This window comes from Kogia breviceps, chromosome 11 (genome assembly GCF_026419965.1).
Source record: "Kogia breviceps isolate mKogBre1 chromosome 11, mKogBre1 haplotype 1, whole genome shotgun sequence".
NCBI lineage: Eukaryota > Metazoa > Chordata > Mammalia > Artiodactyla > Physeteridae > Kogia > Kogia breviceps.
The window spans coordinates 102,405,065-102,419,812 of record NC_081320.1 but is presented as its reverse complement, the minus strand read 5'-3'; the positions used below and the strand labels follow the sequence as shown (position 1 = coordinate 102,419,812).

General features: G+C 50.1%; 1 protein-coding gene across 26 annotated transcripts in view; it reads right to left on the bottom strand.

The window, feature by feature from the left end:
- MYT1L (myelin transcription factor 1 like) overlaps window positions 1-14,748 on the bottom strand; it is a 405,663-nt gene that overhangs the window by 98,157 nt on the left and 292,758 nt on the right. For all 26 annotated transcript variants that reach the window (XM_067008255.1, XM_067008270.1, XM_067008258.1 and 23 more), the window contains one exon: window positions 13,114-13,469. In XM_067008255.1, coding sequence (XP_066864356.1) covers window positions 13,114-13,469 — 356 coding nt within the window. The remainder of the gene's footprint in view (window positions 1-13,113; window positions 13,470-14,748) is intronic.

The window sequence follows — 14,748 nt, the reverse complement described above, 5'->3', positions numbered from 1 at the left end:
ACTTGTAGGCAGAGGTGCACACCGATCGCTTTTAAATTGTTTTCACAGTGACGCTCGGGCGGCACGGAAGAAAGCCCGAGCTTCTGCAGGGTCCTGCAAGGTTGTACCGACGCTGATTCTGGGCGGTCAGTGTCAGGAACACACGTTGGGGCTGGGAGTGGCTTTCCATTTTCTACCTCAGTGACAACTTATCAAGATACACAGCGAAGCAAGAGGAACACCCCAGCAAAAGCTTAGAAGCGAACTCTGATTCGCTGTGGGTCTTTGTACGCATCTCAGCAGGGCGGAGAGGGTGGGTGGGGAAAGTACGCGGTGACCAGATGCCCACGGAAAGCAGGACTGTGATGCCCCGGTGCCACTGTGACACACTACCCGGCATCCCCCCCACAGCCTCGGGAAAACTGCGGTGAGCTCTGCTGGAAGTAACCTGTGAATAAGTGCCGTATCCAATCCCCAAAACCATTTAGGAAAACTCGTGAAAAAAAAGGCCAAGTTAAAAATTACACGAAACCCCTGTGTTTCATCTGAAATGTATTCCGTTCAACACTAAAGGCATAGCTGGGACGATCTCTCTCCCTCATGTGACGTGATCGCTACCACGTGTATCGCAAAATATAGATAATACTAAATGGATTCTCAGGTGGACCCCTCCCCTACTTCAGGTTGGATTTGGTTACCTGCCTGCCATTTTCAAATATACTCTTCGTTTCTACGATTAAATCAACCAGGGTAAGAAGAACTTTTAAAGCTTATTAATGAGGTAATGAGGCGTATTGATTCGTAGAAGATGCCAGCTGACTCAGAGCTGACTCAGGGACCCCAAGTGTTTTCTGTATGGATTTTGTGCTGTCTCCTCAGAACAGGCTTTTGTTGGTGAACTGGGTTTGGACGTCGGCACATTAATAACAGAGAGCAACACCCCTGCTAGCCCACGCACAGAACCAGCACATTTTTGAGATCTAACACATCTCTCAAAACCTCAGCAAATCAAATTTGCCGTGTATTAGTCAGAGAGCACCTCTAATTGCACCACACAAATATTGTATCTCTTCTGGATAATTCCTAGGGATCAGTCTCCTTGGAATAAGGATACACGTCTTCCCGAAGGGCATCAAGAGGGAGGAAAACAAAACCAGCGAACGCATCATAAATACCGTGGACGTGTTCACCCAACATGCACACCTGACACGGCCCAGGGCTAAGCTCTCAAGACACAGAGGCACCCCTGCCTTGAGGAACCCCTGAAAGTGTAACTTATATTCTCTTCTCAATGTATGCACTTTGGTCTTTATATTCGTGGGCTGATCAGAGAAGCGGCCGCTAGATAACCAGGCTGCGTTACCTCTGCACGAAACTGGCGTTTTGGGGGAACCAGCGCCACTGCGCCCACCAAGAACCGACCACCAGATGAACCTACAAGTTGTGGTTTGAAAACAAGGCACCACGTGCACCCGCTGGAAGCATTTTGAAAGTCGCTTCTAAGCAGAAGCTGAGTCAAGTTAAGAGGTGGCGTTGTCCTGATTTCCTTCTCACTCTCTCCTGTCACCTGAAGAGCTTGGAGTAGGAGGAAGTCAGTGAAAAAGAGAGACCAGGGCAGAGAGGCTGTGCCCTCCAGCCCCGTCCGTCTAACCCACAGTGAAGGCTGCCTGGGAGCCTGATGCTGATGAGTCCACCGTTTACGAAGCTCCCCGCCTTCCCGCCAAACTTGTCAGCTGCGTGCTTTTCATTAAGTCTCCAAATTCAGAATCTCAGGACGGTCTTCAATTCATTTGCCCCAAAGAGGAAGTGGTTTCCCCTCCGTGTCGCAGAAAAGGGACGCGGCTCAGCTTTCCAAGCATCAGGCACCTGTTCGTGTCTCCACTCCTTGCTAGGGGCCCTTATCGCTTTACAAGGAGATTAAAGGAAGGTGGACGCACTTCTCCGCACGGCCTCCCAGCCACACAGGTGAGGGAGCCTGCGAACAAGCCGCGGGGTCCTTTCCCTTCTGAAGACCTGGACCCTGCAGGCCGCCCCTTGCTGCGTAGCCACATCAGGGTGACAGCGACAGGGGAGCTCATACCTCCTGGTCCAGACTGGGCCTTTGCTGTTACTGGCTGGGTGACGCCGGTGGCCCGAGCCAGGCCTGAGCCCTTACTGGAACCACGAGAATTCTGTGCCGCATAAAGACCCGCACGGCGAACGAGCCCTGCACGCCTGGTGGCGGGTCTCCGGGGAGGCCGGGCCCACACGGCAGATGTGGAGGACTTTGCCTACTTGTAGGAGAAATCTGGGGCATCGAGGGACACTGGGTTAGCGTCTGACTGAGCCAGGCTCGGCTCTTCCTCCCGGTCACCAGCCTCTGTGCCCTCCGAGGCTGCTGGGCCCCAGCGGTAAGACTGGGGGTGTCTGGAGAGACTGCACGAGTCTGCAGTCTCGCGTTAATCCTGGCGGGTTAATGGACGTTTTCAAGTTATTGGTATTTAACTCTTTCAAAACGCACGTGAGATAAAGTCTCGCCTTAATGATGTGGGCGGACGGAAGGGATCCATCAGGCAGCCCGTCAACAAGCACGTTCTAAACTTCAGCCTCCAGAATCCAAAGTCATTCACAGCGAGCTTTTGGAATTCCCTCTCTGGTTTTGTGCTTTCAGGCAGTTTACCCTTCTAGTTACATCTTTGCTGAGGCTCATAATGAAATGGACCACATGTGGAAGTGGGCTGCGGGAAACAGGCCAGAGTTTTCTGGGCCAGCCAGGCATTAACAACATGGTACCGAGAGTCCACAAACTAAATCTCCAACCCAAAGACATTCAGGAGTCAATGGAGGAGTTCTTCATGTGATCAGTGATCCAGGAAGCAGGGAGAGTGCATTTGTGATGAGAAAAGGCATTTTACCAGAAAGGTATTTAAAGTTCAGGCCCACATTCTAAATAAAAGGACACAGCTACTCAGACAGAGGTTTAAGGAGAGGCCAAGGTATCTCAGTGTCCTTTTTGTGGTTTTCTATCTTGAGCCTCTTCTCTGGCAAAGCTGTGCGGTAACAGGGGGGGAGGCACCTGCCGGTGGGGGCCGGCCCAGGGCTCCGCCTTTGGGAGGGGCTCACAGGTTGGCCGCCCCGGGGTGGAACTTGGAGGCGACCCGGGCAGCCCCTCCGAGGGGAGGAACCTGAGCCCAGAAGCACAGGTGGTTCAGTGGCTCGGGGTCTCCCCAGTGTTTCCTCATCGAACAAGAACATTGTTTTGACTGTAATTCCATGCATTTTTGGATTCCTGTGTGAGCTCTGTAAAATGTCGTGGGTCTGAATTTTATCTCCTTTGAATCAGATCGTTATAAACAATTTAGGCTCAGTAGCTACAATTAGAAAATCAAAAACATTTCTTTAAAAAAATGGAGGGCTTCCCTGGTGGCGCAGTGGTTGAGAGTCCGCCTGCCGATGCAGGGGACGCGGGTTCGTGCCCCGGTCCGGGAGGATCCCACGTGCCGCGGAGCGGCCGGGCCCGTGAGCCGTGGCCGCTGGGCCTGTGCGTCCGGAGCCTGTGCTCTGCAGCGGGAGAGGCTGCAACAGTGAGAGGCCCGCGTACCGCAAAAAAAAAAAAAAAATTGGAGCCATGTATGGTATTTTGTCTCCATGTTCACGACCGGAATTTGCTGTGGTTAGAACTCTGTGGGTTATAATTTTATAAATACAAGCACTGGCTTCATTTAGTATTTTGTCTCTAAAAAATATGTCTGACGCACCTTTTAATTCTTTCAGTGTCTAGTCCTAAAGCTGACAGTGTTACTGATGTTCTTTCTAGCCATTAAAATAGGCCGTAGGCTAGCAAATAGAAAACTGACTAAAAACAAACAAACAAAGCACAAAAAAACAAGAACAAACAGAAAGAGGAGACACTTCTTCAAAGCAGAAACTGCTCTGGATTTACCAGGTCAGAGAAGACGTGGTCTAAGAGTCCAGCCTCGTGGGTTTCAAATCACCAAAGGCCACAGTTTCTTACGACATTAATAGGTGTTTCTTTTTTGATTATAGAAATAAATATCAACATTTCTTTCTGACTTGTAACTACAGAAATGTGATGATATATTAGATCCTAACGAGAAGATGATGGCGTTTTAACAGCCACAGCAACTACAGGAAAGAAGGAGAAGTGGTCATCATCGCACAAACCCCATCGAGTGGCCGCAGAATAACAGCCCCAGTGGTCAGTCTCGTGGCCTGTGGCTGTCAGTCCTCATTTCATGGCCACAGGGGCCTTGTGAGAAGGAGGTGTCACCTACTGTCCTTGCGAAGGTGGCAACACGGAGCCCTAGAGAGGCTGGTGTTTTCTCCACATCATCCCGTTGCCAGGTGACAGGGCGGGAGGCCATCCCAGGATGCTGGGCCAGCACAGCCTCCTTCCACAGCAGCCAGACCTGCCCGTCCTCGCCGACACGGCCCGTTCTAGGCTAGTCCCAGCCGGGCGTCCAGCTCTCCATCCACCACGGGTGCTGCCTGCCGGCCGCTTGGAGCTGCTGTTGCTGTTGGGAGCCTTCCTCCTGCACGTTGGTTTGCCGAGGTTTGAGGGCTAGTGATAGCACCAGGTGTTGAAATGTCTGCCAGAATTGCCAGCGTCGTTGGCCTGTCACCTACGAGGATCCTGGCTGGTGGAGTTTAAGTCCATTCTGATGCGGACACAAGATTTGGAAATTAGGAACATCTTGGACTGGGTCCACAGGACCAGCGTCTGGGGCAGCGTGAGGGGACCGAGTGGGTAGGAAGGTGGGAGGGTCAGGGACACCCGGGCGTGAGGTTGTGCAGAGACAGGGGAGGGAGGGGCCAGAGGACAGACCGACCCCCTCAGGGATCCACGGACTCGGACGCTCCGATGACACATAACTCCTGCAGCCCCGTCCCCAAAACCAGGCGGAGCAATGCGAGTTCGGTCCTTCTGCAAATACCCCGACCCTCTTTGAGGCGTTGTGGACCCTTTCCCTCTGTGGTGGGAGAGGCCGTCCTACTTGCCCAGGCGCTGCTTGCACGCCAGCTTCTGCTGGGGAGGCGCTGGTCTCGGCCGCCCGGGAGCGTGAATCCGGGTCTCGCAGCCCTTCTCCCGTGGCCAGCACCGGGGCCCTGGCAGCCCTTCCTCCTCAAGCTCCCTCTCCCCATCTGAGCAGTGGGGTGCGGAGCTGGAGGACTCCCAGGGCCCCTTCGCGCTCACCCCCCAAGTTCAACGTGAGTGCGAGGAGGATCTCGGAGGTGAGAGTGGGACACACGGGTGGCGTGGCTGGAAGATTCAAGGTTTGTCACCCCTCCAGACGCACCTGTGTCCCATTTTCGAGTTCCGTCGTACTTAACAGCGTTGTGGTTTGTCGTGTGTTCACTTTGGCGGGGAATTGCGGCCCACCCCCATCTATTCTCGCAATTGTAACAGTGGTTTCTGGGTGGTGAGAGGTAGTGGAAATGAGTCTGTGCACACTTTGGTCCTCCTGTTTTACATACCGGCGTGATGTGGCCGTTCCGACGAGTATGTTTGATTGGGAGGAACTTGGGAGGCGCGGGGCCCCTGTTCTTCTCTTCGACCGTATTCGAGTCCCATCAGACAGAAAAGACCTTTCAGAAACACTACCGCGTTCTTTGGTAACCTAATCGAAAGCCCAACAATCTTCAAATCTGAAAACTTTTGTTCTTGTTTTCAACTCAAACCTTTAAAGCCTCCATCTCGGCTTATGGCTTCTAATTCTGCCCTTTGTAAAGCATCACTACGTATATATTTTCATGTACACACTCCTCTTTCATGCTATATTATGTGTGTTTCTCTTTGGCAAAGCATGGTATCTATTTAGTTTTGGTGTCCCCACGGAACCTAGTGCGCTTCTGTACACACAGAAAACACATTCCATTTTTTTAAAGTGAGCTGTCCCCAGGCCCTGAGTCTTTTAAATTAATGCAGCTTTGATGTACATACCATGGCTTGGTACCGCCATGGACCTTGGGTTCCATGAATTACAGACAAGCTTGAGTTCGAGCCTGAGAGAGGAGAAGCGTGCGAAAGCCGCCTGAGTTACGGTTGCTACCCGGCAGCTCTGGGTCGCTCGCCTCTCGCCAGCATCTCTCGGGACCACACCCGCTTTAAAGCTCCGCAGCCCAGCAGTGAGGCGAGCGACGGGCAAGTGTTCTCATCCTAATCTCTGGACGCCAAACCGAAGTCCAGGGAGAGTGAGGGAAGCAGGGCAGCCAGAGCTACAAGACATGCCTTCCCACCTTCCTCCCACCCTCTGCCAAGCTAGCATTTGGAATAAATCAAATTAAGACAAAGAGATAAGCTGGTCATCCCTTCAAGTGGACCTTAAAAACAAACGGAATAAAAAGCATTTACTGGACAAAGTCACGTTACCCTAGTGGTCACTGGCTTGTGCGTCGCCACACTGTGTTATAATTTGCTTCATTACTCTGCTGTCTGATACATAGTGTGCATTTCTCTGTCACCGGAACGGCTGTGCCGACAATTTGCATCTTACTGCACAATCAACGTGGCGTTAAAGGGCATGAACCCCCGAGGCCGGGCCTGAGCAGGGAGGTGGTCACGCGGGTCCGACGCTCCGCCACGTGGCCGACCTGCGCCTCTCGACTTGCGCCCTATCTGTTAAATACATGTGATGTCGCTAAACGCTTTTAAATTGAAAAAAATGAAGAAAAATGTGTTAGGTCTACTCTCTTACATCTATTATTTCTTATCATCATGTAAAAACAGATTTTTCCCCGTGCTTTATGCATGGTGCTTGCATCTCAAATGTCCATGACTTCACCCTGTTAGCAAGTTTCCTGGTTTGTATTGAAGCGTGTGAAAATTCGTGAAACATAACATATAATTATATTTTCTAATTGCGCAAAGTTAGTTTGCAAGAAGAAAGTTTAATTTTTATCACGAACTGATACCCAGAAATGCCTGTTTCTGCCTTTGCCCATTTCTGAGTGGTGGAGCCATCGCCCAGTGCATTCACATATTAAACTGCCGAGAATAACGCTTTCATGGGTGCAGGGAGAGACTAAGTTTTAGGATGATTAAAAAGTCATCATGTTCTTTCTCCCGACTGTGCACAGTTGAGCCCTTGCCTACTAAACACACCTTGGTTTCTCCGCTGGCCACAGAGCTCCCTGCGTTTTCTGTTGACCGCAGGAGAAAGCTGGGGCTCTAAGTCTGACGCACAGTCTGTCTGTACCTCCACTTGCTTCCTGCATCAGGGCCGTTTCCTGAGAATGAGGTAAGAGGTAACTGGCTGGTCAGTGCGAGCGCCTCATCGAAAGGGAGTCTGGGGGGCTCGGAGGCCACAGTGAGAGACCCTCACCCCCCTCATGCTGTCCCGTCCTACGGAAATTCAAGCCCGCTGACTGCAAGTTGTCACGATGCTTTAATAACGTGGCACCTAGGGCATCATCCTGTGTGGAATAAAGAACACCCTGGAAACTTGGTAACTAAAACCAAAGTTGTGTCTGTGAGGGTGGGTTTTGTCCTGAGTTCCCTTCAAAGACAGCTGAGTCTCTGCAGAGCAGCCGGGCTACGTAGGGGTTGGCTTGCTGGGGAGGGCGGAGCAAACGGAGCCCAGAGTCAGAACGTGGCGGGCACCGACCACACCCTTGTGAAGGTGCCCACGGATGGGAGGAGAGGCGAGCTGCCGTGGCCTGACCACGGCCCGCTGGGCTCCGCAACTCACGGGCCACTCAGCCTCTGGCCAGCTCGCCGAGCCCCGCCCGGAGCAGCTTTGCCGCGCACCGCACCTTCTCAACGTGGCTATTCACAATGGCCCTTCAACGCCCCCCCAATTCCTCCTTAGCTGTGACCTTCCAGGGAGGCCACCACACATCTTTGGCTAATTCACACATAGGACAGCATGAAGCCAGAAAACCTCTAGAAAAGGAAAGTGTTTGCGTTTTTACCTAATCCAACCCAATGGCCAAGTCAATTGTCTTCAAAGTTGAATTGTCCAGAAAGTCCCAAGATTCAATGAACAGTAAGCAAAGAAAGGATCTTACATATTTACAAATGCATTTCAGAAACAGAATATATTAATAAACAGTTATGCAAACTTATGGTTACTGGGGGTAAGGGGGGGATAAACTGGGAGATTGGGATGGACATAAACACACTACTCTATATAAAATAGATAACTAATAAGGACCTACTGTGTAGCACAGGGAACTCTACTCAATACTCTGCAATGGCCTGTATGGCAGAGCAATGTTAAAAAGAGTGGATATATGTATATACGTAACTGACTCGCTTTGCTGTACACCAGAAACTAACACGACATGGGAAATCGACTCTACGCCAATGAACATTAAAAAAAAATAAAGTTATAAACAGGGCAAATCACGCAAAAAAGAAATAGTTATGTGTTAAAAATGGCAGCGGACATGAACATATTCTGTCATCTGGACAGCAAATTGCTATGTTCTTCCTCACGGAATTTTCTTTCCTGTCAGTGGGCAGATACGATATATACTCATAAGGAGATTTAAATACACTTATTTCATACACACATATGTGAGCCTGTCTATTATTTAAAGATGTATTCTTTTTACTGGGCTGTAGTATGAAAATAAGTGTGACTTACTAGGCATTAAATAACCATTGAATCTATATTTCTCAAATTATAAGACTCTGAAAAGGTACTTACTATATACCATGTAAAAAATCTGCTATTAGAAAAAGCTATGACCCCCGAATAATAACTTTCTCAACTTTAGGATAACGAGGGAATTTTAAGCTCCTAATTACACCTTACATGCAGTTTGAAAATAAAATTCTTCATGCAAAAGGCCAGCCTATGATAGGTCAACTGGACAAAATATAATTCTGATTAATTAGTGATGCATTTAATGTAACCTGAAATGAGTTGCTCAGATAGCATTTCCTGTTCTTCGAATGAGCAGTGAGTGATAAAAAGAACATGAGCTCTGAAGTAAGAAGAACCACCGACAGAGTTTGACCATATATCTATCACTTGCTGAAAATAATCTTATCTTTCTGAGCCTCAGTTTCTAATTAGCACAATGAGAGTGAAATAATTTCTACCCTGCCGTGTCTTACACAATCACTGGGAAGATCAAACACAGTGTGTACATTACTATCCTGACTGGAAAGGTACATTATTAGTAATATTTTGGTTCACCTGTAACTACAATGCCAGAGGATTCTGGGAATTAGAATAAACACCTAATTTGCAAGTTATAAATAATAGCCCTCCTGTAATCGGTGGGTTCCTATGTAATAATTTGGTGGTTTATAAGCATTTGTTTTCTCTGTAACAAAACCTCTCAATCAACTTCACGTTTCAGTTTATAACAGAGGTGGAGAATGGTGGAAATAGTCTGAGACTTTATAGCTACTAGGGAGGCTGAGGGCAGCTTAAGCTTTGTCCCTGCGACTCCATCTGGCTGCCCTCGCTTCCCTGGGTGACCATCAGCTGCTGTGACGGGCCCTAAGAGCAGCCCCTCGGCGCCCGAGATGCCTCCGCGCACCGAGTCCTGCCTGCCTTGCTTCTCACGCTGTGAACTGTCAGTCACTGTGCTTCAGTTTACTAAGAAAGAGGCACAGTCCCCCTTGGAGAGGATCTGCTGCTGGCACAGCAATGCAACAGCCGCCAAGAGTGTCAACAGGGGACACGCAAGACCGACTTCGAGATGCTGACCCAGAACTCTGGTCGCCAGACACAGAAAGTACCTTCCCCAGTTTTTCAGAAACAATTCCTGCCGATACAAGGAGGGGACAAAGACATGCAATGTGGGGTGTCCTGAAATGAGTTTCTCATGTTACAGACCCGTGTCTGTAACACAGATCCTCACACAGACTGATAGTGGTTTTGGCACTAAACGTAGCCGTCAGGCAAAATAAAATGCATTGGGGAGGACATGCAAATGGGAGATGGATGGACACATGCCTTTCAAAGCCTGATTGTCGTTAAGTCACACACAGCTTGGAGTTTGATCATGAAAAATGAGCACTTCATCAGCAGAGCTGTGTCTCCTTGATCTAGAACCTTCCTGAAGATTCCTGCCCCTGGGGGTTATGAAATCACCCACTGGATAATCCACCTGGCATATCTTTGTGGGATATTGGCTACATGGGGTCTTGGAACACCTGTCCGTGGTCTCCTCCAGAGGAGATTTCTCCCTGTAACAGAAAAACTTAGTGAAACCAGGATTCCTGGAATCAGGAATTCCTGATTCCAGGAATCAGGCCTCGGAAGTGGTTTCTTCTTAGGAGGGATGCTTTTGTTTGACTTGGAAATCAAGCAAGGCTTTGGGCCTTCCTGCACAGAACTTAGAGCAATCAGAACCACAGTTCAGGGTCCATCACATGGGCTACCTTTGATCCAACGACTCCTTGGGGCTTAGGACTTGATGAGAGGCTGTCTAAGAGGGAGTAGTCTATTACACTTTACTGCCAAAGTATTTGGTAAAATGGACATATTTGTCTTACAGTAGAAGAGGTAGCCTGATGATCCATAAATGGCCACCACGGCTGAACCTCTCTTTAGTAGTTTTAGTTGATTCCTTTAAAGTTCACAACATAGATGATTCTAGAAGGTGCTTATGGAGAATCCAGAGCTGCATATGAATTCTGCCGCCAGGGACCGACAGTTGGTCATTCATCCCCCTACTGGGCATTTTCTTTCTGGAACCAACCTCCTTACATGCCTCCGACTTGGGCTTCATGTTTGCAGAACACTGAGTACTTGTCACCAGTCAGGGTGGGTCACATAATCAGACATTCTGGGGCCGACATTATAATTACGCAATTGTTTCGTGGCTCTGTCATGCCCCCTCGATTAGGCCCACTTACATGAATTTTCCTAGAAGAATGTCTTTATCTTTGGTTTGCTTTCTCACTTTTTAAAACAACTCTAAGCGTTCAACTCAGAGTGAATGAAGCCAGTGCAGTCACGTGCTAAAGCTGTTTCAATAAGCCTGTGATCGATTTTTCAAAATATGTCATTTTGCACTTTTAAAAGTAGATTATTTAAAATATGGCCCTAAGTAAATTAAAATTGAAAGTTTAATTCTAGCAAACGGAGAGCAGACCCTAGACTCTGGTTAAGGCACTTGGCTAAATGATGCATATGTGCAAATATCTCCCACCCTAATTCACCACAGCCACAAACATCCATCACTTCAAATAGTAATGTCTACCGCTTTCTAAACACAGAACGAGAAGGTGAAAGAGCAGTATTTTATACTATCTTCATAAGAAGCCATGGTTAAGCTACAAATCATGAGTCAGCCTCAACAATGAATGATTTCACCCAGAACTACACACATGTAATACAGGGTCCAGAAATAATTTGCCAAATTAGTCGATTCTCCAACTTTCCACATATTTTATTACCCAGAGCTGCTGTTTTTAACACTCAGCATGAAAGTCCCATCATCTCATTAATGACACCACAGTCTGCTTAGCAGAGCGAGTGGTGTGTGTCTGTGTGTTGATGCTACTCCTTAGGCGGTCTCCACACCACGATCTACAACAACAAGACGAGAAAAATAACCCGGGGAGACCAGATTTTAATGCATGAAGAGAGTGTGTGTGTGTGTGTGTGTGTGTGTGTGTGTGTGTGTGTGTGTGTGTGTGTGTGTGTGTGTGTGTGTGTGTGCACATTTATATACAGATACGTTTGTATTATCCGTGTAAGTTAAGCAGTCAGTTGTTTTCATAAGGACCCTCAACGGCAGTAACGATAGAGGATTCTTTCATAAAAGCCAGGTTTCCTGGCTTTGGTAACTAGCGCAGCCCTGAAGGAGGAAAGTTGGTTCCTGGCCACTCCACGGGGTTAGCAGCAACCAATTCACACCTGCCTCCCCTAAAAACTCTTTCTCCGAATTCAGATTCTTGAACAGCTCTGAGCCCAAGGACGAAGTGTAAGGAGAACATATTCCCTTCACTTTTGAAACCTGCTCTGCCATTTCTCTGAGGCAAACTCTAAGTCAGTAAAGCCTAGAACTAGACTCTTCAGCAACCTCCCACTTCTTTCTAGAAAAGAAAGGACTTTTGTGAAGGGACTGGCTTTGAAGTGCTATTTCTGAGTCTGCCACTAACAGTAAGCTGGATGTAAAAGCAAAACCATCTGAAATGTTTGCCCCAAAGATGCCACCACCCTGCACAGCGTGCTCTTCATGTGTCTGTCTCCCTGGATCAGAAACGCAGCTCTTGAGCACGGAAGCAGACGACGGGGTGATTCATTACTTCATCACAGCCGGGTTCCTCCTCGTCCCCATACCTGACGGCCACTCAAGGAAAGCCTTGTCAACTGACGGCCAGACCTACTTCAGCAGCTCATGCGGCAGGGGGCCCACAGGCTTCCAGCTCCCGGGAGGCACGTGGGCTGCCGTGCCAACACCACAGCCACTGGGGGGGGGGGGTCATGACGGGATCTCTCGGGTGCAGCCTCTGAGAAAAGGCAAACTGAACCCTCTCGATGAAAGTTGCTAAGCTCAACAGACGTGCACACCACAGATAGCTCAGCAAACTTTGGGGGTGACCGGTCTGAGTAACAACGTGACTGAAACAGCATAACATGCCTGATGGATGATTTAAAGAAATTCTCTAAAAGGAAAGGGAAAAGCACACGGACAGCTGCCCCGCCCGGCGCTGCCCCGGCCGCCTGACCCCGTGGCATCAACCACGCATGTGCCGTGGACGCCGACCGGCCGTCCTCCCGGAAGCGGCCCCGCCCCCCATTCGGTCCCCGGCCGCCTGACCCCCGTGGCATCAACCACACATGTGCCGTGGACGCCAACCGGCCGTCCTCCCAGAAGCGGCCCCACCCCCCGCTCGGTCCCCGGCCGCCTGACCCCGTGGCATCAACCACGCATGTGCCGTGGACGCCGAACAGCCGTCCTCCCGGAAGCAGCCCCACCCCCGACTCGGTCCCCGGCCGCCTGACTCCCGTGGCATCAACCACGCATGTGCCGTGAACGCCGACCGGCCGTCCTCCCGGAAGCGGCCCCGCCCCCCGCTCGGTCCCCGGCCGCCTGACCCGCGTGGCATCAACCACGCATGTGCCGTGGACGCCGACCGGCCGTCCTCCCGGAAGCGGCCCCGCCCCCCGCTCGGTCCTCCCTCCCCCCGCTAGGTCCCCGGCTGCGCCGCGTTAAGATTACCGTTCTCGTCCTCGTCCTCGTCCTCATCCTCCTCGTCCTCCTCGTCCTCCTCGTCCTCGTCCACGTCGTCGCCGTCCTCGTCGTCGTCCTCGTCCTCCACGTCCTCCTCGTCCTCCCGGGCCCCCTCCTCGTCCTCGTCCTCCTCATCCTCCTCGTCCTCCTCCACGTCGTCGCCGTCCTCGTCCTCCTCCTCGTCCTCCTCCTTCTCGTCGCCGTCCTCCGTGCCGTCGCTGTCGTAGCACTCATCCACCGACGAGCTGTCCGCTTTCACCGCAAACGGCTTTCGCTTGGGAGCAGGTTCTTGGGGCTGTTTGTCTTGTGTTTTTCTTTTCTTAGCCAAGGGGCAGCCATACACGCTGTTAAGAAAGAGAGGCAAGATCTGAGTCACTACCTTTGAGGATCAGGGCAACGGGCGTCCTGGGTGAAGAGGCTGAGGTCCGGCACGAATGCCGAAAGGATGTGAGCTACACGGGCTCCCACGAGCGTGCCGGCACCTGTGCACGGAGCGGTGTTCCACAGAGACGCAGCGGGCTCGCGTCTGCTGCTGCTGACATGTTCTCGCCTCTCCTCGCCCCGCATCACTACCACACACGTGATCCCACAGGGATCCTCACAGCACCCCCGGGGACGGTTACGAAGCACGTGCACAACATTATGTAATCGACAACACGAGTTCACTAAACATCTTACCAAATGCACATGGTGTGCGACGCACATTTAAAGAAAAGAATTAGTTCATGCATACTCTATTAACATATATACATTTTGGTGAAATACGAAAATATAGAAGTCGCAAAAAAACTTTGGATATATTTGGATTTGTACCTTCTCAAGATAAAATTATATCTGTAGACAGAATGACCACTCAAAGGTGATGGACCGTAAATGCCTTTGATGAGAGCAAGTTTCAAACTCTGTAGAAGGTGTCAGTCCTGCCCCGGCATCACAGAAGGCAGACCTGGTGTACTTGGCAGTCAGCACTAATCATGCTAAAATTGGCCCAAACTTGGGTAAGACCCTTATAACGAGAGCTCATAACCTTTCCTTGAAAAAGGGCAATTCTCCAAAGCATTGTTGCTAATTAGAGTCTTTTTCTTCCTGGAAACTCTGTATGTATACATACTGCAAGGAATGGGGAGAAAAGACATCCAGGAAAATGCTGTTGGCAATTATTCTGTGTGTGTAAAATGAGATGTGTGATCTTCATCACTAAGTGAACACTTTGATCGGGCATTCCTGCAGACTGTGATTAGCTTACTTTTGGACCCAGGAATGGTAAAATATTCATTCAGTCATGAACCCACCCAGCGTGTATTTATGTTGGGAGCCTCCTCTTTGCCGGAGGCCCTGTGCTGTTCAGGAGACTCAGAGGTGAAAGGCACAGATCCACCCTTCAAGTCACTTATGGTCCAATGGGGACTCAGACACGGCAGTAACTCTGCTTTAGAACCTCTGGCCACTGTTTACCACCGTGCACCAAATGCCCGGGGAGTCATGGGCACTCATCCAATAGTTGTTGAGTGAATAGAGAGTGTGACAGACACTACGATGAAAGTATAGAGCGGGCCCGACGTCATAAAATAGAGGGGCAGCCAGCCAAGGGAGCGGGGCGTCCCCAGGAGGAGGCTACGCTGG